Source organism: Physeter macrocephalus, chromosome 5 (assembly GCF_002837175.3).
Source record: "Physeter macrocephalus isolate SW-GA chromosome 5, ASM283717v5, whole genome shotgun sequence".
Taxonomy (NCBI): domain Eukaryota; kingdom Metazoa; phylum Chordata; class Mammalia; order Artiodactyla; family Physeteridae; genus Physeter; species Physeter macrocephalus.
Genome location: NC_041218.1, coordinates 3,082,281 through 3,110,239, shown reverse-complemented (window position 1 = coordinate 3,110,239; position 27,959 = coordinate 3,082,281). Strand labels below are relative to the sequence as shown.

Here is a 27,959-nt window from a genome sequence, read left to right as displayed (position 1 = left end):
ACAGGCTCCGGACGCGCAGGCTCAGCGGCCATGGCTCACGGGCCCAGCCGCTCCGCGGCATGTGGGATCCTCCCAGACCGGGGCGCGAACCCAGTTCCCCTGCATCGGCAGGCGGACGCGCAACCACTGCGCCACCAGGGAAGCCCCAAATGCTTGTTTTTGCTGAGGAAACTGTTCCCATGGTTATGGTCAGGTCTCCGGTTTTGCAGAACAATCCTTCCCAAATGGGTGATGGCTGCCCGAGGTTGTTAGCACACAGTCAGCGTCAGGACTGTGGTCCCTGCCAGTGAGCATGGTTGGGGAATGCTTGGTATTAATGAGGTCAAGTCAATGGGACTGGAGGACTTTGAATCAGGGAGAGACCCAAGAGATTATCAAAGAAAATGGTGTTCAATTATTTTTAAAACAAGATCTTACACAGAACTCCAATTTGGCTCCTGGAAAAGATGTTCTTATGGGAAAAGAATTTCAGGGTCTAGGTAATTCATATTGGCGGGAACCGGGACAGGATTTGTGGAAATGTATTCCAGGTGCCAGACTAAGAAAGATAAAATACATGATTGGATTGCCGGTGACTTTGTTCATGCAGGTGTCCTCTCACAGGACTCAGGGTTCACTGGAGCCATGGGGAATGGCTCCTAGTTCCCTTGATTGGCTTCCATGAGGTGCAGATGTTGGACATTCCCTGACATACTCTGGAACTGAACTGTTCAACTTAAATAGTATGTAAACCACAAATGTGAGACACTGGGTAATTTAAAATTTTTCTATAGCTACATTTTTTAAAAAAGAACAGAGAAACAGGTGAAATTTAATTAAACTCAATATATTCAAAATATTATCACTTCAAATTCTAGTCAGCATAAAAAATAATTAATAGGATATCATGCATTCTTTTTTTCACACTAAGTCTGAAATTTGGTGTGTATTTTACACCTATAGCCCATCTTAATTAGGGCTAGCCACATTTCAAGTGTTCAATATCCAGAAATAAATAAATAAAGAGAAAGAATAAAGCACTTATCCTACCTTGCTATGTTAACTGTACTTCAAGGTAAATAAACAGTTGATTAAAAAAATCTTTTTATACAAAAAGATTCCAGCTACTAATTGAAGAAGGAATGACAGAATATCATCATTTTGCAACCTAAAGTGAAATAATAGATCAAGGTGATGATTATTAATGGCTATAAAAAACTGATAAGTGAAAAGCTGAGGGGGACCATTATAATGGATTGATCAGGCTGACAACACCTGAACCCTGATTAATCTTATCACAATTTACTATGTGTCTCTTATAACACAATCCAGAAAGTATTCTTACCAAAAAAGCCACAAATACATGCCGGTTAAATAATATGCTACTAAACATCCAATGGATCACTGAAGAAATCAAAGAAGAAGTCTTAAAAATACCTGGAGATAAATGAAGATTAAAAACATGATGATCCAAAATCTATGGGACGCAGCAAAAAGCAGTTCCAAGAGGGAAGTTTAGAGCAATACAAGTCTACCTCAGGAACCAAGAAAAATCTCACACAAGCAACCTAACCTCACACCTAAAGGAATTAGAAAAAAAAGAAAAAACAAAACCTAAAATTAGTAAAAGGAAAGAAATAATAAAGATCAGAGCAGAAATAAATGAAATAGAGACTAAAAAAACAATAGAAAAGATTGGGACTTCCCTGGCAGTCCAGTGGTTAAAACTCCATGCCCCTAATGCAGGGGCCCCAGGTTCCATCCCTGGTTGGGGAACTAGATCCCACATGCTGCAACTAAAAATCCCGCATGCTGCAACTAAGACCTGGCACATCCAAATAAATAAATAAAGAAAATAAATATTAAAAAAAGAAAAGATCAATGAAACTAAGAGTTGGTTCTTTGAAGAGATAAACAAAATTGATAAACCTTTAGCTAGACTCATCAGAAAAAAGGGGAAGAGGGCCCAAATCAATAAAATCAGAAATGAAAAAGAAGTTACAATTGACACCACAGAAATACAAAGGATCATAAGAAACTACTACAAACACCTATATGCCAATTAAATGGACAACCTACAAGAAATGGACAAGTTCTTAGAAAGGTACAATCTCCCAAGTCTGAACCAGGAAGAAATAGAAAGCCCATATCACTGATAAACATAAATACAAAAGTCCTCCACAAAATATTAACAAACAAAATTCAACAATACATTAAAAGGATCATACACTGTGATCAAGTGGGATTTATCCCAGGGATGCAAGGATGGTTCAATATCCACGAATCAATTGGTGTGATACATTGCATTAACAAATTTAAGAATAAAGATCCTGTGCTCAGACTTCTCTGGTGGTCCAGGGAATACTCTGCACTTTCAATGCAGGGGGCGTGGGTTTGATCCCTGGTCAGGGAAGTTCTGCATGCCACACGGCACGCACCCCGTGCCCCCCAGAAAAAGATCCTGTGTCATCTCAATAGATGCAGAGAGAGCTTTTGACAAAATTCAACATCCATTTGTGAAAAACTCTCAACAAAGTGGGTATAGACAGAATATACCTAAACATAATAAAGGCCATATATAACAAGCCCACAGCTAACATCATCTCAACAGTGAAAAGATGAAAACATTTCCTCTAAAATCAGGAACAAGACAAGAATGCCCACTCTTGCCACTTTTATTCAACATTGTACTGGCAGTCCTAGCCACAGCAATCAGACAAAATAAATAAATAAAAGGAATTCAAATTGGAAAGGAAGAAGTAAAACTGTCACTATTTGTAGATGACATGATACATAGAAAATCCTCAATATGCCACCAAAAACTACTAGAGCTCATCAATGAATTCAGTAAAGTTTCAGGATACAAAATCAATATGCAGAAATCTGTTGCATTCCTATACACAACAATGAACTATCAGAAAGAGAAATTAAGAAAACACCCCACTTGCAACTGCATCTAACAGAATAAAATACCTCAGAATAAATCTAACTAAGGACATAAAAGACTCGTACTCAGTAAAGCGTAAGACACTGATGAAAGAAACTGAAAATGACACAGAGGAAAAGATATACCTACCTCATGGATTGGAAGAGTTAATACTGTTAAAATGATCATACTACCCAAGACAATCTACAGATTCAGTGCAATCCCTAACAAAAGATCAATGGCATTTTTCACGGAATTAGAACAAATAATTCTAAAGTTTGTATGGAAACAAAAAGATCCTGAATAGCCAAAACAATCTTAAGAAAAAAGAAGAAAGCTGGAGGTATCATGCTCCCTGATTTCAAAGCTACAGTAATCAAAACAGTATGGTACTGGCACAAAAAGAGACACATAGATCAATGGAACAGAATAGAGAGCCCAGAAATGAACCCACACTTATCTGGGCAATTAATCTATGACAAAGGAAGCAAGAATATACAATGGGGAAAAGACAGTCTCTTCAATAAATGGTGCTGGGAAAACTAGACAGCTACGTGCAAAAGAATCAAACTGGACTACTCTCTCACACCATGCACAAAATAAATTCAAAATGGATTAAAGACTTAAATGTAACACCTGAAACCATAAAACTTCTAGAAGAAACCATAAGCAGTATGCTCTTTGACATTGGTCTTAGTAAAGTTTTTTGGTTACGTCTCATCAGGTAAGGGAAACAATGGCAAAAATAAACACATGGTTCTCCATCAAACTAAAAAGCTTTTGCACAGTGAAGGAAACTATCAACAAAACGAAAAGGCTGCCTACTGAGTCAGACAAGATACTTGTAAATGATACATCTGATTGAGGCTACTATGCAAAATATACAAAGAATACAGTTGTATATACAATACTCATACAACTCAACACCAACAAATAAACCACCCAATTAAAAAATGGGCAGAGGACCTGAATAAACATTTTTCAGAGAAGACATACAGATGGCCAACAGGCACATGAGAAGATGCTCAACATCACTAATCACTGGAGAAAGGCAAATCAAAACCACAATGAGATAATGCCTCACAGATGTCAGAATCGGTATTATCAAAAAGACAACAAAAAACAAGTGTTAGTGAGGATGTGGAGAAAAGGGAACCCTCCTGCACTGTCGGTGGGAATGTAAACTGATGCAGCCCCTATGGAGAACAGTAGGAGGGCTCCTAAAAAAATTAACAACAGAACCACCATATGATCCATCAATTCCACTCCTGGATATTTATCTGAATAAAATGAAAATACTACTTCAAAAAGATATATGCACCCCTATGTTCATTGAAGCATTATTTACAATAGCCAAGATAGGGAAGCAACCTAAGCACCCACTGGTAGACAAATGGATAAAGAAGATATGATATATGCAAGATACATACATTGGAATTTTACTCAGCAATAAAAAAGAATGAAATCTTGCCATCTGTGACAACATGGATGGACCTAGAGGATATTATGCTAAGTGAAGTAAGTCAGACAGCGGGGAGGTGGGTAGGGATATGAGAGAAATAGGTGAGGGAGATTAGGAGGTACAAACTTACAGTTACAAAATACATGAGTCACAGGTATGAAGTGTACAGTGTGGGGAATATAGTCAAGAATAATTTGATATATTTATATGGTGACAGATGGTAATCCGACTTATCGTGGTGATCACTTTGAAATGTAGAGAAATACTGAACTCCTGTTGTACACCAGGAACTAACATAGTATTGTATATCAGTAATACTTCAATAAAAAACTCATAGAAAAAGAGATCAGATTTGTGGTTATCAAAGGTGGGGTGGGGGAGGGGAACTGGATGAAGGCCGTCAAAAGGTACAAACTTCCAGTTACAAGACAAGTAAGTACTAAAGACGTGATGCGCAATGTGATAGATGCATTAAACTATTTAACATACACTGTGGGTTAACGTATGAAAGTCATTCAGAGAGTAAACCCTAAGAGTTCTCATCACAGGAGAAACTGTTCTCTCTTATTTTGTATGTATGTGAGATGACGGATGTTCACTAAACTTATATTAAGGGACTGGTGTTCAGTTTTTTAGGTGTGATAATGCATGTGATTATGTTTTTTAAAACAGTCTTTATCTTGGAGATACATACTAACATATTTATGGATGTAATAATATGCTGGGGTTTGCTTCAAGATAACTCAGTGAGTGTACGGGTACAGGGGAGAAAGCACATGGGGGTAGAGCTAGGCACAAGTGGCCGTGAATTGATGTGCTGAAGTGGAATGATGGTATGTGGGAGTTTGTTATACTAAACTCTTTAGTTTTAAATATGTTTAACCTTTTCCACAACAGAAGAGACTTCCCTGGTGGTCCAGTGGTTAAGACCTCGCCTTCCAATGCAGGGATTGGGGTTCAATCCCTGGTCAGGGAGCTAAGATCCCACCTGCCTCACGGCCAAACACAGAACAGAAGCAATATTGTAACAAATTCAATAAAGACTTTAAAAATGGTCCACATCAAAAAAATCTTAAAAATAAATTTCCATAACAGAAAAGTTTTCCGGAATCAGAAACGCATTGTTAAGGAAGCATACACATCCTTGAGAAGTTCTGTGAGATAGAGGACGAAAGGAAAATGGCATATGGAAATGAGCTCCCCGCTTTGAATTGAAAAAATGGGATCCCAAAAGGGAAACACTTGCCAGAGACATGGTTGACGACATTTATCTAACAGACCATGAGGACAGACAGCCCATCAAAGTGTTTGGACCGACAGGATCCCGGGTGGTAGCTGATCGATCAGGGGGTCCCTAGAAATAAACACAAGGGCAACCCAATACGGTGTTAACTTTCATCAGAAAACAGTCCAGGTCTGGTAGGCAGAGATTTGACTCCAATTGCCGTGGTGAAGCTTCAGAGCCCCTGATACGGTACCCAGACCCAAGCCTGATCACAGGCTGACCAGAGCCTCTTGACCAAGGAGCAGGCTGGGCCTCTTTGAGGAATCCCTGCAATGTGGCCACACATGTACACTATAAATTTTCCTTCAGGCCTCTTCAGAGGGACCTGTGGCCCTTTAACAGGATGCAAGGAAACCCCTCAGATCTACTACTAGCTCTGGCTACCGCAAAGCGCTTGGGCCCAGCTGTGATCTCAGCCGCAGATGGGTGGACAAAGCCCGTGCGCACTGACCGCCGACAGCGTGGCCGTGAGAGCTGCTCCCCACTCTCCTGCGCTGGGGCTTTCTTACAACCGGGGGTACTTACCTGGTCTGCACACAGAAGCCTGCCCAGAAGTAGGGGTGGTGGTGAAGCAGACACCCCCGGGGCAAACTTCAACCAGTGGGTCTGAGAGTCAGGGGATGAATATCCGACACCTGTCATTCGGTGAGCCCACCCTTAAGGGCACTCTTCATCTCCAGGCGGGTGGAGCCCTGGATGTCTGTAGGGAGCCAGCTCTATGAAGTGCTTTGTGCTAGATCCTCCTCTCTCCCTGTCCCCTCTCCCTGCTCCCTCACTCCTGCTTTCTGAGATCAACTGCCCCAAAATTACCTGTACCCAAGGCCCCATCTCAGTTTTGTTGTGGGAGCAACTCAGATAAGAAACTGCATCCTCACTGACGTGGGTCTCTGGGGCCTCCGCACACCGTCACGGTCCCCCAGCCAGAGTGGGGATTAGAGGCCAGGCATAAAACCTGAGCCCCAGTCCCTCACAGCAGGGGTCCGGTGAGTATGCAGACACAGTTTCCAAATGATCAGTCAGAATGGAGAAGCCAGCAAGTCGCAGAATATCCACGTCAACTCCTTGATCCACAAAGTACAAACCAGGATGGGAAGGAAGGGTGGAGTGAAGGCGTGTGGAACTGTCCCCACCCCCCGCCCGCCTCCTGCCCAGGCCCGGCCGGGGCGGGGGTGGTCATTACAGAGACTGGCTTGAGAAAGGCGACATCTGTGAGCTCTGGGCCTCAGGGATTCTCAAGGACCCACGTCCTTTTCTGTGCAAAGGAGGCTGTGCTGAAGAACGTGTGTCTCTGCATGGATTTTCCCCAACAGTGCACTCAGCCATTTGAGTTTCCGGGCCATCCTCCAAAATGCCAGATGAGGGGAGGGGGGAACTTCCCTGGTGGCCCAGTGGTTAAGACTCCGCCTTCCAATGCCGGGGGTGCGGGTTCCATCCCTGGTCGGCGAGCTAAGATCCCACATGCCTCCGGGGACAAAAAGCCAAAAACATAAAACAGAAGCAATATTGTAACAAGTTCAATAAAGACTTTAAAAAATGGTCCAAAAAGCCAGAGGGCTCTAGTAACTGGAAACAGACATGACCTCACCAAATGCCACGGGTTGTTGTTGCTTTCCCCACTGCCAAACAGGGAAAATGCCTGTTTTTAAAGCAGCTTCCTGAAATATACCTGGTCAACCAACGAAGCAAATTAATCACCTGTTACAGGCAGGAGGAACAGGATGCAGCTTATTCTACTCTCTCCCCAGGTGGTACTGTTTTCTCACTTTCATTCCGGTACTTGAGGAATGCACAGAGGGCTGGGGAAGGTCGGCTAAGAATACCTGTGTTTTCTGCACCTGCTCCAGGAGTTTACAGGAAATGGTACTCATCCTACTCTAGAGGCCTCCGAAGACGGTAGTTTAACTTTACAAATGTAATGACAATTTGAGCATTCATGCTCAGCCCCTTCTATCATAGGAAACTTCAAGGCTGAAACAAGTGAGAATTGTTCTATTCTTCTAGCATAAGCTAGTTTCAGACGTCTCATCACAATCATTAGCTTCAGTTCATTAGCTTTAGGCTAGTGAGCAACTTCAGCCAGCAGGAAAAAAAAAAAGTATCAAGATTTTTCTTCTCCAGAAAAGTGCCTCTCCTGTGCTTATGTTCATCCAAGCATTTGCACTTGCCAAGTACTGTGATAGATGTTAACAGTGTTAGGGACCCATCCTTTAACAAAATAATACTCTTCCCTGAAGGAACCCTGTGTGAGGTGCTGCTCTTAGATCGTGTTCCCTGGAAACAGATTTTGAGACAGAGGATCTAGTGTAGGTTTACTGGGAATACTCTTAGGAGGTACCCCCACGAGGAAGTGAGGAAAGCAGGGCTGGGGGACAAAAGAGCTGACCACCGTGTGTTTGTAATTGAGGCCTGAGGCGAGCCTGTGGGAGCTGCCTGCTGGAGTTGGCCCAAATTGAGGCAAGGGGCCGGGGCTCTGTCTCGCTGCGTTGGATGGAAAATGGCTGAGGGCCACCCACTGGGATGGGATGCAAGCTTGGGCAGGGCAGTTTCCTGCCGCAGAGAGTAGGTCCCAGTGAGGGATGTGGCTAGGAGCCATGGGGAGCTGACACCCCACCACTGGGGGAAGGCAGCCCCGGCACAGAGGGAGGGAGCTGGAGAAACACTGTGGTGTCCACCGCTGCCCTCTCCAGGGGTCTTCTCAGTAAGTTCTGCCCAGCCAAGGTTCAGCCCCCTGCCCCCACTGCAGCTGGGCTCCAGGCTTCACGGATGCTCCTCTTCACACGTCTCCTCCACTAGTATTCTTGGTGTCCTGAGCCTCTGCTTGCACCTCTGTTGATCTGGATGGCAGAGGTACCCCGCCCGGTAAGCCCTCATCCCTGAGGGGCTGATCCACTGGTCGCCAAGCTCTTTCCAAGCCATGCCAGCTGCATCTATCTCTTTACACTTAAAAGCAGACACACGGCCCGACCCTGTGACTCTCTTATTAGTGCGCTCACCATCAAATCTGCGTGGAGTCTTTCCCCATTACAGATACACAGAGTGCCACAGGGTTTGCCGAGTCTCCAGGCCCAAGCAGAAGGACCTCTGGTGGAGCCCTTTCCTGCTCTTGGCCCCAAGAAAAGCTTTCCTTTTAGTGGCGAGAAGTGCATCCATTTTCCTTCACATTAGAAGGAATGTCCTGGCATGCCCCGGACCACTGAATCCCAGCACCTTTACTTCACCCTGCAGATGCCTGAATCTTCAAATGGCTTACTCCCGCCCTTTGTAGGACACGTATTCACCACGGGCTTTAACACTCTGCATCGAAACGGTGGACCAACGTGAGGTTCTGATGAATGCCTAGAACTGCAGTCCTCAAACATTTTGGTCTCAGGCCCCCCTTACATTCTTCAAAATTATGGATTACCCCAAAGAGCTTTTGTTTACGTGGGTAATATCTATTTATATTTGGTGGAATATAAATTTAAATGGAGATTTTAAAATATTTTTGTGTATTAATTCATTAAAATAAAAGAATAAACCCATTAAATGTTTACATAAATGATGTCTTTATGAAAAGAATTATATTTTCCAAAACAAAAAAATTATGAGTGGCACTGTTTAACATTTTTGCAAATCTTTTCAAGACAGCTGGAATCACATATCTGTTTCTGCATTCCATCTGTTGTGGTATGTTATTTTGATTTAAGTTTATAAGGAAAATTCAGGCTCATAGAAATATATAGCTGAAAACTGGACTATATTAATAGTCTTTTCAGACAATTATAGATATTTTTCTGTGATGGTACATCAAAACTCAGTAAGTGGTAGTTTATTAAAGGTTTATTGCAATGTGGAATCTGAAACCATATTATGCACCTTTTGTACCCTGTCAGATTAAAAGCCACTGATCTATTTTGCTCTATGAAATGGATATTTTACCCTCTTGTGATTTTGTAAGCATCGTGAACCGGTCATTTGGATAATAAAGGCTCACTGAGTTATCCAGATCTTCCAGATGCTGACACCTTTCATTATATAATATCAAAAGGTCACTTTTGTTAATATCACCACCAAACTCTTCAAAAAACTCTTAAAAGTACTGGGAAGTGGTTCACCATGGCGGATATGAGTTTTCCAAAATTCTCATTTTCACTTGAAAGCTCCAATTTTATTACGGGCAATAAGTACTGTCTGTCGTTTTCCTTGAAGTGAAGGCTCACTTTATTCATTTTTTAAGAAAATATCTGCCAAGCACCCAAGACTGAATAATGACAGTTACTATCTGCTGGTAGTTCTGTCAAGTAAAAAAGGTGTTTCATAACGAGAAAAAAAAAAAGCCGCAAGTGCTGCTCAAACCTATACAATCACACAAGTGCTCTTCCTCAAGAAAACCATCTTCTTCCAGAGCATACCGGAAATGCTGTGTGCACACCCCAGTTTGTTACCAGAGTATTAAAAAGATGTGTGTTCAAAGGTCAAGGTTTAATACAGTTAATAACTTTACTGCTTCCTTAGGACATCCGTAAGTGAAACTGGCCGTTTTTTCTTTTCCTCCTGTGAGAGCATGGCAGCGGAGAATGCCGGTGATTACTGCTGCAATTTCATACCACTGCCCTCATCTGTGCTCAGGTGTCCACAGGTTTCCTCCTCATCACGTCTGCACCCTCGATGAAAATATCAACACCGTGAAAAGAGCAAACAATATCTATCTGTTATCGTGAAAACAGTTTGGAGCTTGCAGACCCGCTGGAAGGGCCTTCAGGGGCTCCTTGGTGTTCATGAACCACGCTTTGAAAACCACTGATCTAGATGATCCAGGGTCCTTCAGATCATTTTATGACAGAGGGAGGTCAAGTTAACCTAGCCCCGGACCAGGAACATAAATGGTTGCCGTTGGCCGTTCCAAGTGAGCTGGAGCTGCTTTGATTCTCCTGTCTGATGGGAATGGAAAGAGCTCAGTGGCTGCATACCAAGTACTGAAGGCTATGCTCATCGACTCTAGCAAATATGCAATTCTACCAGCCCTGCACAGCCTGCGCAACTGTGCTAACACTCGACCGAGTTTGAGGTAGATCACTGTCATCTGCCAGGACCCAACTGGTGTTGTAGGGACCAACTAGTGAACTGCATGTGGATAAGACAGGGAGGCGATAACCTCTGCCATTTCCCCTCCCTGTGTTGCTGCTGTTTTTGTAGTTTGCTGTCTTGCCTGCCGGGTTGGGGAAGATGTTTTGGAGACTTCCTCTCGGCCTTCCTTAAAAAAACATCTTTTACCCCACTGGTCAAGGAACCAATGTGGAGGTCTCCCAACTACCATTAAGTGCGTTCCAATTATACACTTGGGATGGAGAAGTAACCCCAGGTGGGGGGAGGTTAACTGACCCAATGCATCCACTCTGAGCCGGACCCTGACCAGCCTCCATTTATAAGCTGGCCTCCAGCTGCCACTGCTCCAACAGGGAGACCATAGTGGCACTCTGGATTCCTGAGTGTTAGTGTCAACTCAGATTTTGTGCCTATCAGTCCTCTAAGGATGGATGTTTCCTCTCCTCCAGGCACAGTAAACTGAACACAGCCATAAGTTCTCTGGGGGAAGGACGGAGGGTATTTCTAGTGACTACACCTAGTACTGTGTTGCAGGATCATTCGTCACAGGCACCTGGCCTCTCCTTCGGTCAACGGGTTCTGGGCCTGAGAAGTGGTTTGGGTCTGACAGCGGGGCAGGGGGCTGTGGCTTCTTTATTAGGCTAAATACTTCAGGCCTCCTAACCACCCACACGTGATTTGCCTTGAGTGCTGAAGTTACGCGATGCTCTTGCCAATGGCCCATTTATCCAGCCTCTCCGGCCACGGGGCTCTTTTTACCACCTCCATAGCTCTCTGCGAATTGGCTTCTGGCTGCCACTCTGCTCTTGTGACTTGTTGCCATAATTATGGGAGGAACATCATATAACCCAAGAGGTGCAATTTCCATAACCGTGTCCTAACCTTATTTTACAGGATTTCAGTCAAAGTTAGCATCTATTCATTCCTAACATTTCACCTTCCTCGTAACAACTACGCTTTAGAAATGTAAAGCATCACTGTGCTGAGGTTCCCACAAAAAAGGTTATAACCTAATTTCTATATTACAATGCGCTTCTGGCTCAGATATGCGGCCCACGTTTAAGCCAAAATCAGTAGCTTACTCGAGATAATGAAAAAAACTTTTTGTGCTCTTTCAGCAAATATTTATGGAATCTAATGTATTTAAGGCTCTTCGCTGAGTGTGATAGGAAAATAACAAGGAAAGTTTTCTGACTGAGAAATTGTTCAGCCTAATGAATTGCCTATGGCTGACTGGGATCATGTGACCAGTTCACGCAGTCAAAAAACCGTTCTGCAGATTCAGGAAGACATGGACTTAGGGGCCAACGCTGTGTGCGCAAGCTGAGAGGGTGCAGCGTGGGATTTACTACCCTGGAGGTGGGCTGAATGATGACCCCTGGCCATACTACGCTCACTCTAACCAAGTCCCCGCGTACTGCTCCAGCTGCGGGAGCCACAGAGTCCCGAACTGGGACATGTGCGCAGGTGTGGGCGAGGCACTCAACGGGGGTTTCAGCTGAAATAACTTCCATTTGTATATTTTCAACCTTTGAAAAAGGAAAAAATGCCACTTTATCACATTTAATCTACACTGTGACTAGCACACTATTCTGTGTTAATCACATAGTGTGTATAGAGCTTAAGATATCCTCAATGAAAGTAGGATTTCCCGCCGGTTGACAGTACACTCCCCTTCTTTACCTTTCAGTATACTGTGACATATGGTTGTTTTCTACTCTGAAATGAGTTAAATGGACAAGAAAACAGACTTTTTATATATAAATAGGGGTAAGCAATTTTTTAAAACAGTGTGGGGACCACCATGTCTTAAGCTGTAGCTTGAATGCACACTGGTCAGTCCATCCATAATACAATTCTGTTTTCTTCTTGACAAAACAGCAAGCCTGGATTTTTCCGGCCATTGTTTGGCATATAGAAAAGACCAATATTAGGAAAGGCTTTTCCAGCTATTCTTATCTTCTATCACCTTTGGGAAACTTGGGAAAATAACCTTGAGTTCTGTAAATTGTTTGGCTCATTCCCTTATCAGTAACTGGTCTTTTAGGGCTGCAAATGGACTGAACTGTACCCCCTTACACATCAAAATTCATATGTTGAAGCCTTAACCCCCAATGTGGCTGTTATCTGGAGATAGAGTACTTTGAAGATTAAAGGAGGTCATAAGTGCGGGGCCCTTATCCAGTAGGACTGTGGCCTTATCAGAGGAAGATCTCTCTCTCTCTCTCTCTCTCTCTCTCTCTCTCTCTCTCTCTCTCTCTCCTCCAAAGTCTACGGTATTTTGTTACAGCAGCCTGAACCAACTAAGACAAGGGTTTAGCTTGCAGCTATTTTGAAATCCTGATTATTAGTTTAGTAAAACATACTGATTAAGAGCAAAGGCTTGTAGTCACACTCAGGTTCAAATACTATGTGATCTGGGGGCAAGTTACTTTATCTCCAAGGTTCAGTTTCCTCAATTATAAAATAGGGATAACAATTTCTCACAAAATTTTTGTGGTATAGATTTTATATAATAAGAATGACCTTTTAACGAATTATTGATTTCATAAAATTGTGGTAGGAATAATCTTACCCATCAGATCCTTGCAAGTGGGGTAGAATAAGGTTCTGTTCTGTGTTTCCAATTTTTTCTTACTTTCAAACTTTTAGTTAAGAATCAGCTCCTACTTGAATGAAACAGATGCATACTTTCCCACTAAGAAAATGAGAAAATGTAACATAAGCAGTTTTCTATATGCTTATTTGGCTTAATCACAAACTGTAAGTAACTTCAATAGACAATTGAGCCTGCAATCTAATTATTGCTAGAATGGCCACAAACTACATTTTATAAAGACATGTTTTAGTAGGTGTCCTACAATTTGTTAATATGTCTATAAAACCACCACACAGCATGTCACCTTATTCAGTTATCTGGTTGCATCTTTTGCAACTATCTTTTGCTGGATGGTGTATTCATCTGCCAGAGCAGCCATCTAAAAATACCATGCAGTGGCTTAAGCCACAGAAATTTGCTTTCAGTTTCACAGTTCAGGAGGCTGGAAGTCCAAAAGCAAGGTGTCAGCAAGGGCAGTTTCCCCTGAGGCCTCCCCCTTGGCTCTAGATGGCCACCTTTTTGCTGTGCCCTCACGTTGTCTCTCCTCTGTGCACGCACATCCTTGGTGTCTCTTTGTGTCCAATTTCCTCTTCCCGTAAGAACACCAGTCAGATTCAATTAGGGCCACTCGAACAGCCTCATTTTAACTTAATCATCTCTTTAAAGGTCTTATTTCCAAATACAGTCACGTTCTGAGGTACTGGAGATTAGGACTTCAACACGTGAGTTTTAAGAGAGAAGGGATACAGTTCAGCCTATAGGTGGTAAACAAGAAAATGTTTTCCTCAAAACTGGCATTTCAGAGGTGCTTTATGGCAGATGGGAGTTTTACACCTGTTTGCATTTTTTTCAAGCTGAAAGTGTGACCATGTTTTAGGATTTAAAAGCTGAAATGCTCTGATTTTTCCTTTGTGTCTGTATAAGAAGATAAACCAGAATTTCTCAACAGAATTTGGTTCTTCTGGAAATACTCCATTGGATCTCTTGTTAGAACACTGCATTCAGTTCTTAAGTTTATGATGCTCTGATCTGCACACAGTATCCTCAGTTATCTCCGGCTCGGTCCCTTATTGGACAGCTACTCACTTCACTATCAGTACAGACAGCTGTGGCAGGCAGTGCTGGGCGGGGGGAATGGGATATAATTTCAAGCCCATGATGCCTTCCAAGATCTGTGTTGAGAGATATCATCATCAAGGCTTGACTACCAGAAACGCAGCTCCTCCATTCCTCCTGGTCATGGGCCCCGGAAACCTAATGCAGAATTGTTCAGACCTTTTTTTCTTTTTTTTTTTTTTTTTTTCCAAAAGAAGGGGATCAGTCTTTTCCATCTCATTCTAATTAGTTCTGTGACTCCAAAAAGGGGATGCGCTCTAAATGAGCACGTCGGCCCCTTGACTAGAGCCACACAGAGTAGCAGTGCACAAAGCAGCCGCTGTCAGCTGTTTTTAAGAGATATTTGGTGAAGCAGCTCTGCGAACAGTCTTTACTTAATGAATAACGCTCTCTCCAACATCTCCTAACAGCGTCCTCCCCTCGGGTCCCGGTGGAGGAGCTTCTCTCTTCTCAGCGCGGTCTCCTGATGCTTGTTTTACTCTGGTAGAAATGGAATCTTGTAACAAAACATTCTTCTCAGGTTCAAACAGCTAAAAAGCTTCCAACCAAATTTGTGGCCAACCACTTGTAAATGTACAGGATTCCATGACACCCACTGTATGCACTTTTAAAAAAAAGAACGCTTAATGCCATCTTACTTTCTGTCATCTCACTTTCCTGATTTTAATTTATTTTATCTTGCTATATCATGTGTCTATTTGAAAATCACAACTTCTGGGTAGGAACTTTGGATATTTTCTCAATTACCGTGGATACGTGTATGGTTACGAGTGCGTGGGGGGGGAAGAGTTAAACGTGCCCCCGCTTTTTGCGAGTGAGATGGAGCTTTCCTAACAACTTGTATGCAGCTTTTCCCTTTGCAAGAAGCAAACGTGACAGCACTCACTGGAGACTGTGCACCTTCTCTGTGACTCGGAGGAAACGGGTTAAACGTTCTAGCTCCAATACCACAGCCACCTCTAGGGCAGCAGCAACTGCTATCTCGCTTTTTCTCCTGGAAAGAAAACAGCCCTTGAAGGGAAGAACCAGGTGTGGTGTAAGAACGCAATCACGCACTGAACTCATCCAGAGCCAAAAAGCCAGCGAGATCACCTTACACCCTTAACTCGGAACACACGCAGCAAAGGTTAAGACCTGTGGAAAGCTAAGAACCCGCTCAAGGTATCCAGAGCACCCCTAGAAGGACGTGGGTAGGCGGTGGCTAGAGGAACGTTTCCAGGAAAGTTCTTTGGTAAACGTGTTCCACGAGGGGAACTCACTTCGGGGAGCAGCGGCGGCACCATGGACAGCACCAAGCCTAGCGCGCTGGGGCGGGGACAGCGCCAGCGCGGGCGCCGCGAGCTCCGGGCGCGAGGCGGCCTTATCAGCCGATGCCTTACGTAGGCTGGATCCCCAGCTCGGTAAGACAGGTGTGGGTGGGCGCGCCGGCATTCGCTCTCCGGAGCCGGAGCCGGAGCCGGAGCCGCAGACGGGGCGGGGAAGGGGCGGGCCAACAGCAGAAGGCAGGACCTAGAAAGCAGGTCCCCGCTTGGCTCCCCCAGCACGGAGCTGAGGCTGCAGCCCGCTGCCGCCGCGGGCGAGAGGGGCGGGAAGGGAGGCCGCGCGGCGAGAACGGCTGCTCTGAAGCACCAGCCCGTCTCTCGGCGCCCACACGCTCCGGGGGCGCCCAGCTCCTCCTCCACTTGGGAGATGCCCGACTCTGGGCGACCAGACTGCTGTCTCCGCCGAGGCGAAGAGCCCTGGTCAGGTGACAGCTTAGACGGGCCCCGGCTGCGAGCCTCAGCCCCTCGCCTCTGCTCTCCCAGGCCCTGAGGGCTTCAGACCTGCCGCCAGCCCGGCGCCCTCCTCTCCTCTCCGACACACCGTCCCCCACGGAGGCTCACTGGCACGAGGTCGGGGCAAGTTCCACAGGCACGCTCCAGAAACCCTGCCACTGGCCAGAGGTGACAAACATCCGGAGTGGCTTCCGACACAGTGGTCACCGCACGTCCTCCTGAGCGCCCCTCTTCTCCACACACCGGAGAGCCCGTCTCCTGAGCCAGACATGGATCTGCCGGTGAACCTCACCTGCTTTATCCTCTCCACCCCCGCCCCTCTGGAGACCAACCGCAGCTTCGACGCAGAAGACCCGCGCCCCAGTCTGCGCCCCCTCTCCGTCTTCGGCGTGCTTGTTCTCACCTTGCTGGGCTTCCTGGTGGCAGCGACGTTCGCCTGGAACCTGCTGGTGCTGGCGACCATTCTCCGCGTGCGCACGTTCCACCGTGTTCCGCACAACCTGGTGGCGTCCATGGCCGTCTCGGACGTGCTGGTGGCTGCTCTGGTCATGCCGCTGAGCCTGGTGCACGAGCTGTCCGGGCGCCGCTGGCAGCTGGGCCGCCGGCTGTGCCAGCTTTGGATCGCATGCGACGTGCTCTGCTGCACGGCCAGCATCTGGAATGTGACGGCCATCGCGCTGGACCGCTACTGGTCCATCACCCGTCACCTGGAATACACGCTCCGTGCCCGCAAGCGCATCTCCAACGTAATGATCACGCTCACCTGGGCGCTCTCCGCAGTCATCTCCCTGGCCCCGCTGCTCTTCGGCTGGGGGGAGACCTACTCTGAGGGCAGCGAGGAGTGCCAGGTGAGCCGCGAGCCCTCCTACACCGTGTTCTCCACCGTGGGCGCCTTCTACCTGCCGCTCTGCGTGGTGCTCTTCGTGTACTGGAAGATCTACAAGGCGGCCAAGTTCCGCGTGGGCCCCCGGAAGGCCAACAGCGTCTCCCCCGTATCCGAAGCTGTGGAGGTGGGTGTTAACGTGATCCTTAAAAATACTGTGCTTGCATTTGCACAGGCCTCATCCCCAGCACATCTCCCCACACATCCGTAGAAAGTGGGACTTCTTAGTATTTTGGCGGGGGCTGGAGGGGAAGGGAAGGAGTCGACTGGGAGAGAGAAAGAAAGCATCACAGACTCTGCTCTGACTTGCTCAGACTCACGGAGCAGGTCATCTCTCGTGGGTTCTTTCCCTATATATAAAACGAGGGATCTGGACTACATAATTCTACAGGGTCCTACTAGGCTTGAAAATTCTATGGATCTATAACATCCTTTAGAACGCCTGAGGAAGTTGGTGTCTGGGGCTGCACTAGAGAAAAGTGCAGCTTCCTGCATTTACAGTGGGGGGTGTTTGAGGAGGTGGGAAGGGAGGGACGGTCATCTGACTTGGCAGGAAGACTGCCATACATCAGGCAAAGCAGATTAGGGTTTCAACCCAGTCTATTGTTTTTCTTTGCCAATTAATTCTGCAAAGTGTGGTATCTCCTGGGTTACTGTCGTGCCCAGCATCCTCCTCTCATCACGCAAGATTAAAGATGCTGTTTACACCTGTCTCAGAGCCTCTGCCCTTGTTATGTCTCTCACTGCCTGTGGTGCTACTTTCTGGGCCCGTCCCACCCCGGATCAGACTGTCCGTGCAGCTGAGGACCACCTGCTTGCCTCCCAGGACATGAGTAAAGCTGCAGGAGGAAATGAAAACGCTAAGGCAGACACTTCCCCAGCTCTTTACAAGTGGCATTTAAGGTACGGCAACTGCTACAGCACCCGTGAGGGCTCTTTTCTCATCTTCTCTCCATCCACGCTTTCCTGCTTTTTGTTCACTCTTGGTAATCTGACCCTATGATTCAAGACTCAGGGACCATCAGAGTTCACATGAATCCACCGGCTGTGCAGGCTGCCCACCCCCTACCGCACTCATTGCCAAGGGTGATCCCTTGAGCCTGATTCACACATTTTAAGTTAGATCAGAATACTACCCAGCACCCATTTCTGTTACCGGCTCTGGGACAACAAAGGAAATTCAATTAAGCACACTGAGCACATACTACAGGCTTGCTGCAAGGGGTCAAGGAACGATAAAGACATCATCTTTGCCTATGAAGAGTCTGGTCTAGTGAGAGAGACATGCATTGTGAACACTGCAATATGATTGTATTTTTCGAGAGTCGGTAGCTAATTCCAAGTATAACCAGTCAGTCAAGCTTAGAGGAACAAGAGGTGTAGGTAGGGGAGAAAGGGGAGGGCATCATTCTAGACACAAGAAGGAAAAGGGGGTCAGAGGGCACCTGTCCTTTTATCTAGAACAAAAGTCTCACCCAGATTACCCTCCCCTACCCCAGGGGACACCTGGAATGTCTGGAGGTGTTTCTGATTACCAAGACTTGGGGACAGGGTCCAGTGGCATCTAGCGTGTAGAGAGCAGGGGTGCTGCCAAACGTGGTACAACACCCGGGGCAGCCTGAACAACAAAGAACCATTCAGACCAAATGTCAGTAGCGCCAAACTTGGGAAACCCTGCCCTATTAGATTTCCAAACTGGACCAAGAGCGCTGATGGGTAAGAGTGCCAGCAGACTGCCTGCAGTGTCCACGTGTGTGCATCCACCCCAGTTCCAGGTCAGGAATAAGGAGGCTGGCTGCCCACCAAGGCCCTCCTTAACAGATCCTCTTCTGCCAGGGTGCTTATCCAGGTAAACACAATTTATAATTAATACCAAACAGCTTTAAAAGGGAAAAGCAATTATGCTTCTGTCTCAGAGGGCTTAGTGTGGAAGGAAGAGGGGTCTTCGCTGCTCAGCTTTGGAGAGAGCAGAGGCAAAGCATTGTTTCACGTTCTTTCTCTGCCAGATAACTTTCAAAAATGGGTCCCTTGGCTTTGCAAAGCCTCTAAGTGATCCAGGGCTCTGCATAAAATGTCGCGCCGCCTCTGTCCTCATGTTACTGTGAAGGGTTAATTAAAAACCAGGCTTCCTGATTTCTCGGTGGGAGCAACTGCCGATGTTTCTAAATACAGTTTTACCACCAACTAGCTTTGTTACCTAGGGAAACACAACTGCGTCTTCCCTGTTCTGTATCTTCAGAGTTTTATTCAAATACATACCGAAAGCCTAACCCTTGTCAGATACCAAGATGAAGACGGGAAACACAAGAGAGGCAGGCCCTTGCACCCTTGACAGAGTCTGATGAAACCACTACTAAAGAGCTGACATGAAGACAGAGCTGGATTTATGCCTTGCTAGTGTAAGGAACTGGGGGACTTTCGAGGTCTGAGTGGGTTGACATCATCTGTCTGAGCAGCTTTGTTTGTTGGGCGTTACTCCAGTGGGAGTTTACTGGAGTGAGTCCGTCCCTGGACACCTGACTTTCAGGAGTGAGGGACTGGCACGGCTTGCAGGAACAAGTCCCCTGAGAGGAACTGCCCTTGACAGACACAGTCCGTTCAAGACTGGATCCAGGCTGCAGAACACTCAGACTCGCCCTAAGTTTAGTTCTCATCCCCCTGATCTTGGTCCTCGTTCAGCCAAAGCTTCAAGAGAGACCATCAGGGACTGTCCAGATCTTCACCACTGTTGCTGGTTCTCCTTGGAGACGAAGTTTCATCTGTGGAGATCTGACGTTCAGACTGCAGTGCACGTCAATCAACATACCTGTCTGTCAGAACAGCGCTGTGCAGAAGCATTTAAAGCTCTGGACGGCAGATACTGAATCACGGTTAACCAATCGGCAGAAAAATGTTGGCTGGTTTCAGTTAGCAATGGGGGTTTACTACATATGGTAACATAAGATTCGAAGGCTTAACATAAGTTCTGAAGATGTGCTGACACTAGTTTAATGGATGCCTGTAATTTCTCTGAGGCAAGGAGGCAAAGCCTTGATTACTGAATTAAGGGGTGGGCTTCAATAGGCAATTGAAGTTCTTAGATAGGTGTCATGTGGTTGAATTAATCTACTTGGAGTATGGCCCAGCATTTTCACATTGGTACAAAAAGGCACGTTCATGATAACCTAGGACGAATCAATCTGGACTCTCATGCATTCTGAGAGTCTAATTAATCTCTCTGTCTGTGGTGTCTTTTGTCCATAAGGACTCCAGGATCATTGCTATTTCTTCAGTAATGTCTTGAATTATATACAGTGTACACATTTTCATGTACAGACCAGCTATAATCTGATAATGTGTAAGGACAGCAGTACAGTTTATCTGGATGTGGGTTCTACTTATTAAATTTGCAGTTGTGTTACAGAAACTAAAGTATTCTGATAATGATCCTGAAATATCAGTAACAAGTTGGCACACAGGATTGTTAAAGATTTTCATTGCTTGAATTTTTGAATTAACTAAGGTTTACTTTCTTTCCCTTAAGCCCTTTAAATAGCCACACCATAAAATTTGTCTCTCATGATCTTATTTCAGCATCTGTACAACCAATCATTTTTTTAAAGAATTTTTTTCTCTGTTTTCAATTTTTTAAAACTTATTACAAGTTGATTTGCATGTTTCCTTTTCAGATGACTTTAAAGTTTTAGGCTGAAGGATCTATTGTTTTATAATTGTGGGGATAATGGCAGTTATGGTGACACCCATATAAACAAGAAAGGTGTACTGTTGTACATCTGTAATTATAGGCAATTCCCCTTAGAAGTTTAGAAGGACAGGAAGTTGCTGGGTGATAATATCTCCCTTGGAGTGACTTCACTGGACAGATTTTAGATAGTTGTCATTTTGATTTTTAGCCAATAGGGGACATTGATTCTTTCAAGGATTCTTCTGCTGACAATATTTACAGGTGTTCTTGTCTAGGCTCCCAAATCTTTGAAAACAGAGGTGCTTTTGAATGTTTTATCTAGAGAGCCATCTCTTGTGTTATTTACTTTCTAAGGATATCTGGAAATGTCTAGCCCCATATTGGATATTTTCTAAATTGGCAATTTTACATTTAAATTTATTTTTTCTTATTAAATTCCCTAATTCAGGTTTGAGCCCATTTATAGAAAGACAGGATAAGATTATACTTCAGCTGTTGGGTTTACATCAGAATACTGCTTGAAAGTTTTCTGAAGTCTATTTTCTATACTTAGTTTATAATTTTGAATCCTTATTTAATCTTCTCTTAAAAGAAAGCCTTCTGAAATTGCTTTATGTATTTTATATTTTTATATTGTAAATTTCCACAGCTGGGTTATATAGCTCTTCTCTTTTCTATCCTTCTAGTTTTAAATATTTTTCCTCATCTGAGGGGGATTTTAATTAACTAGTTGCTGCTGATCTGTAGTCCAGGACAATAAGAATTTTGTTCAGTACTCTTAAAAAAGTCTAAATTCTACAGCAATTTTTTGCCCTTCTCCCTGAAGTTTAGAAAAATTCTTAATTATAGCCTGTATCTTAGCTCTAGACCAAGGTTTTAATTGAAATTCTATAGATTTGACATCTTGTCTGGCAATTTTACAATGTGATTTTGTTTTTCCTGAGAAAATCCCTGAAGAAAGGATAGTTCATTTAGGAGGTCAGGTAAAGCTGAGTAGAAATATGGGAGATGTAGATGTGCAGGGTGGGGAGGTTTTGGAAAGTTACAAAATCTTTGAGACTAACTTAGAGTTAGAATTTTGTTTTAAGGTCTTAGCAGAACAACTAAAGAAGCTGACTCTCAACTGTTTAGTGTTTGTCTTCTAATTTTTCTAGAGTTGATCTTAAATACGTTAATTTATTGATTTTGACTTTCAGAAATTCCTCATTAATTAAAAAAATTTTCTTTCACATTTATCAAGAGAAGGGCAAGAGTTATTAGCATTATAGTGCAATTTAAAATAGGAAATAGAAGTTCACAAAGGAGAAGGTTGCGACTTTGACTTAGACAAACCAAGAAAAAGGCCACTCCAGTTGGCCAACAGTTTGTGCTTGTGAATGGTGTCTCAGATCCTTGACCAGAGGCCAAGAAGGGGCCATATGACCACCAATCCAATGAGCTGGAATACCAACTAGACAAGGTGACATTTTTTTCATAAACTGACAAGATAGCGAGTGCCCTCACTTAAGTTTTGTGAAGAACCCAAAGCAAAGTTTGATCAGTTGCTTTTTCACAAATTGGTCATAAGTCTAACAGTCCCCAAATCATTAGCCTTCAGATCTGCCTTGGAATGGATTAGAGCTTATCAAGCCAATGCCTTACAGAACAATCCTTTTTATATCCAACAGGAAAAAAAAGGTATTCCAGCACAAAAAACAAACAAACAAACCTATGAGAACAAGGCATTGCATATTTAGACACACAACAGTGAAAACAAAGAAAACAACAATATAGTAAGTAGGTTATGGCATAAAAATTTTCACTAAATGGTATACCTCCAAGACAAGAGATCTAATAGCCTTACACAAAAATGTAAGTCAATTACCAAATGGTGCACCTCTCAAACAAAGGTCTAGTTACTTGATACAAAGACCTAAGCTGAATGATCTTATTCAAAGACACACGTGGTTACAAATCCTTGGATAACAAATTACACAGAGTGAGAAGAGCCCAGTGGAGCTGGCTGGAACTCAGCTCACTGAGACTGATACGCATCTGCAGATCTAAAGGCAGCTGGAGTCTGGGGCACAGTGAGTGCACCTGCAGTCCAAGAATCCTGTGGAGGATCCACAAAATGATCTCAGGGGACTCTCTAGAATGTCCAAGGATGATACAACCACCACATAGTATCTGAAATAAAAAGACTCCTTCCTATAGTAAGAGACAGCTACACGTCAGGCACCGTCTGCCAGAGCAGAATGCCCATCATCTATGGGGACTGGGGACAGCGCTGAGTTCAGGGACTGGAGGACATTCAGGGGAGCAGTGAGCTGACATCCCCAGAGTGGGTTACCATGTGAGACTGCTGTCGGTTGACTGCAGCTCAGAGATGCTCTTATTGGGGTGAGTCCTGCCCTAACCGGCTGACTTTCAGAAGTGAGGGCTGACACCGACTGGTTGGTTTGCAGGTGTATATTCACAGAGCTGCATTGTCCTTGATCCACTGAAGGGGTTTAAACAAGTAGCAAGGCTCTTTGTTACCACAGCTACAGTACAGTTGGTCTTTTGCTAAGTTTGTGGGAATGTTCTTATTCTGCCCCTCGCGGAGCCCTCCTTAAATGGGTAAGATCATTTCTAGCATGAACATCCTGACTCATCAGTACATCTTACATTGTGACAATGACCTGGTCTCACCTGCAAATCACCTGAAGCCACACTTCCAAGGTAAGAGTCTTCACCCCTTAATTTCGATACCCACTACTGATGATAATCTATTGATTATCTGCGATATTAATAGGGAGGTGAAGCAGAAGAGTTTGAGGAAACAAAAGAACATGCTAGATTTATGATTAACCAGTAAATAGTTATTTAACACATAACCATTTTGGAAGAATGAGAAGTCTAACTCATAGGTACATGTCCCCCCCCAATTCACTTATTTGGAGATGTGAGGCTAATTGTTCACTTAGAAAATTTTTTCATGTGAATCTTAAATTGTGAGGTTTGTGCTTTAAGTGATACAGCACTTCAAAGATAAATGGGAAAGGTGCAATGTGGCTTGAACGTTCACCTTTTTTTGCCCCATTACCTCTCTTTCTGTGAACCTACTAATGACCATGATGAGTAATTGACAGAGTAATGAATAGAGTCTACTCTCCAGAGCTGATCAAGTGCTTTATTGCATTCGCCGGTGAGCAAAGAGCTAAGGAGTCTGTAAGTCAGAAAGCCATAGGGTGAGCAGCCAAATCAACCACCTACCAACATCCGGAGCTGAAACGCCCCAACAGCAAAGCCCCTCCTCCCAGCTGAGCCTCTGCTGCCCCAGAAGAGCCACTCCAGACCAATGACACTCTCTCCAAGTGAGTTGGTACTGAATGCCACCCAAGAGAGGGACCCATAAAATGCTCAACATTTCTCATCAAGGTCACAGAGAGTGTGCTTTTCTGAGAAACACGGAGTTCTCTAACCTATGAAAATTCCTTATTCAAAGCAAACCATAAAAACAATGTATTTAGGAAAAAAAGTTTAACTTGAATTCAAAATAGAATTCTAAGAAGTGGTAGAAGATCCCATGGAACATTAAAAGAACTGTTAAAAATGAATTTAGATTCTTTGCTGGAAAGGGGCCCCGCGAATGTGCTCCCAAACTGCTGTGCTAAGAACTCAGTGAAAAGGACCGTGGATAGAATGCCTGTGGGTCCTACTGACAGAGAGAAATCATCCTGAAGACAAGCTTAGGATGGAAAATTCTTGTAGATACAATGAACGCATGCTATGTTTGGGAACAGCTCATAAGAACCTGGGTACATTATACTGGAAGAATCCAGGATTTCATAGAACAACTGCCAAATACCCGCACAAGCAGGCCCACACTTAACAGCACTTAACATTCCCTTACGAGGACCATGATGTGAAGTTATGGGTTTCCATAAAACCGTCTTATAATACTTGGGCTATAGAAATATTCGTATCCTACACTACACCTGGAAAACAAACAACCCTGTGATCCTGTGTCTCTCAGACGAATGATGAGGTACTGTGCTACATTCTGATAAGGCAGCCCCTTTGGATACAGGTCAGGACTGTGTCTGAATATACCAGCAGAGTCTCAAAAGAGGCAGACATTCTCAGTGTCAATCATTAGGAGAGAAGACGGCTCCTCAGAATGGAAACCTTGCAACTTTTTCCATTATGCAATAGCAAACTCCTACAAATAGAACATGTAGCACTGGCAGTGTATCTCACCCTTCATAGAAGACTGGTCTTACACTGGTAGTCCAATCGTGGGGCTCATTGTGTCTTGCAACTGGAAATTGAGTATCTAAAGGACTAAGCATGGGCTTCTGGAGTCAACCTGAAAAGGCACTGACCACAGGGAAGGCAGACAGGGAGCGAGGACGGGACGGGTGGAGAGATTCCCTAGAGTGTGTCATAGCTCAAAAGCCAGAATATCTAGTTATGTGTTGCTGTATTTATTTCTACTGTTACCCCAGGGCCTTTGAGTCTGGTTTAAATGTTCCGCTTTTACACCAGGTGTGCTATAGAGAATTAATGGGTGGTCACAATGGCGTCACAACCCCGAGTGGCCAGGCTCACCAGCGAAAAGGTCTGAAAGGAAGGAGAATTTCTTAGGGATTTAAGAGTCCGGACCAGAATTATTCTTCCATTGCCATCTTTGGGAAATGGCTGCCTTGATGCCATTTTGGGATTGAGTTTTATTAAGGGAACTGGTAGTTTTCCCTATTTTCTTTATGCTGAAAAATGAAACTAAAACTGTGTTTGCATTCTATAAATTAACTCCCTGAAATGCATTCCCAGATATACACTAATAAATAAGAAAGGTAACTATGGTTCCATCCAGGGGTGAGACTGGGAGAGAGAAATTTTCACTTCTTATTTTATATGTGCTTTTAAGGGTTGCAGAAAAAGGAACTATTTGTTTCAATATTCACGATCTTCTGTTTAATTGTATAATGCTTGGGGTTTCACTGTTTTTCAAACAGATGACAGGAAGGCTATCACATAAATTTAATAATTCATACAGGAGCTAACATTCCTTTAACTATAGTGTTCCTATTTTCAGCTCAGTTATTCTATACGATAGGGAAGTTAGTTCCTCCTGACTCCAATTTATAGCTGTAGCCATGAACTGGTTACATGGGTTAGATGAAAGAGACAGATCTTCTGACCTAGTCCGTTGCCTAAAAGGTTGTGTGCTGCTGGGGCGCGAGCTGGGTAGTTCTCCTTTTCAAGCATACGGGGGTCACAGAAGGCTGGAGTTGGGAAGAGGATTTAATGCCAGGGTAGTCTCACCACTAGTGAATGACCGATCGACCCAGAAACTGTCCCACACTGTGACTGGAGCAACTGATTTGCTCACTTAGCAAATCAGCCCACTGCAATTTCCTTCTATTTAGGGGGCCTCATCATCAGACACCCCTTATTCCAGTTCCCCAAAGATCTAAACAATAGGGCCGGAATGGAGGACAGAGCTTCCTTTCCCAGGAATTCCGCCCCCTTAGAGAAGGGGTGTGAAGCTGGAGATCGTAGTTCAGTGGGAACCTGCCCTCCAGAGGACTTGAGAGAACCTACGCGGAGGGGCTCTGAGTTTAGAGCCTCTGTTTTCCATAAAATTCGGGGCAGGGGGCGGAACACAGAATAAACAGGGAGATAAACATCCTGGTGAGTGAACTGTCCCAAACAGCAGAATATGTTCTGGAAGCACAGAAGTAGGAACCTTATACCAGAAGAAAAGTTCTAGAAAATTCTAACTTTTTAGAGGGGATTCACAGAAACCCAGAAAGTTATAGATTTTGGAATACTGCGTCCTTCGCGTCCAGGGTTTGATAAGGATTTAGCGGGCTTTTGATTACTCGTGTTCCATGGTCATAAATTGTATAGACTGCATGACCTGCTTATTTCTGTTGTTCCCTGTTGAACAGACGGCAACAGGGACTCCGTCGTCGTTGCATTATTGCAGACGTTCCTACTTTCCCTCCATTTCTAAGATGTAAGCAAACACCCAGCTCCGTCAGCACGTTTCCATAGCCGAGGGTGGTCCCCACATGCTGCCCGGTCCCTGCACCGGACAATTGAGGACTTGCTCTTGAAGTGGATGTGCGGGCCTCACGCCCACCCGTGTCTAGGTTCAGCCCACCCAGACGCAGCAGGCGTGAAGAGGTGGCTCTTCCTGAAGCCTCTGCTTACCTCTTCCAGGTGAAGGCCTCCGCCCGGCGGCCTGAGATGGTGTTCGCCGTCCGCCACGCCACTGTCACCTTCCAGACAGAAGGGGACACGTGGAGAGAACAGAAGGAGAAGAGAGCCGCCCTAACGCTGGGCGTCCTCATCGGGGTGTTCGTGCTCTGCTGGACCCCCTTCTTCACCACGGAGCTCGTCAGCCCCCTGTGCTCCTGTGACATCCCCGCCACCTGCAAGAGCGTCTTCCTGTGGCTCGGCTACTCCAACTCTTTCTTCAACCCCCTGATCTACACGGCCTTCAACAAGAACTACAACAGCGCCTTCAAGAACTTCTTCTCCAGGCACCAGTGACTGTGAGGCCGGCACAGGCAGGAAGTCTGCCCGAGCGCCATCTATTTCCCCACCCTCACCCGGCACCACCTGGAAGAGACAAGCCTCCAGGTTCCCCAGGGTGACCCTCGGAGCTGAGCACCTCACTTCTGCACTCCGGGCGGCAACGCGAGTCTCCCCAGGCAGTACTGGGGACCCCGTTTCTCCAATGTATCTGCGACTCCTCACCCTGCACCGAACAGCCACGGACTTGGCCCACAAAGTGCCCTTTCTTTACAAAATCCACTCCAGCATGGTTATTGTCCTCGTCCCAGGGAAGTCAAACCAGGCAGATGAGAGGGAGGAGATAAATCAACATAGGCAGGTTGAGAACAGACAGGAAACAACGACTAAGAAGTCACAGTGGGGACATCTGGGGAATAGGAAACCATAATTGCCAGTTTCCGGGAAGAGTCCCCATTTCGAATATTCCATCCTACAGTCCTAGGAAGTATACCCTAATACTTACTGTGTGTGTCCCAATATTTGGCCACAAAAGATTGTCTTCAGACATACTAAAGTACACAGCCGCATCTGCAAGACCAGGCAGTACGGCTTTGCGGTTTTCTTTCTGGCAACCACACACGCACACACCAGACCCACCGAGGAGACAAACGT

The 27,959-nt window shown here is 44.9% G+C and overlaps 1 protein-coding gene across 1 annotated transcript; it reads left to right on the top strand.

Moving 5' to 3' along the window:
- The first annotated feature begins 16,496 nt into the window (after window positions 1–16,496).
- Window positions 16,497–27,323, top strand: HTR5A (5-hydroxytryptamine receptor 5A). Its single transcript, XM_007124665.1, has 2 exons — window positions 16,497–17,237; window positions 26,991–27,323. Exons 1-2 carry the CDS (start codon window positions 16,497–16,499, stop codon window positions 27,321–27,323), a joined length of 1,074 nt encoding a protein of 357 aa, XP_007124727.1.
- Window positions 27,324–27,959: the final 636 nt, after the last annotated feature.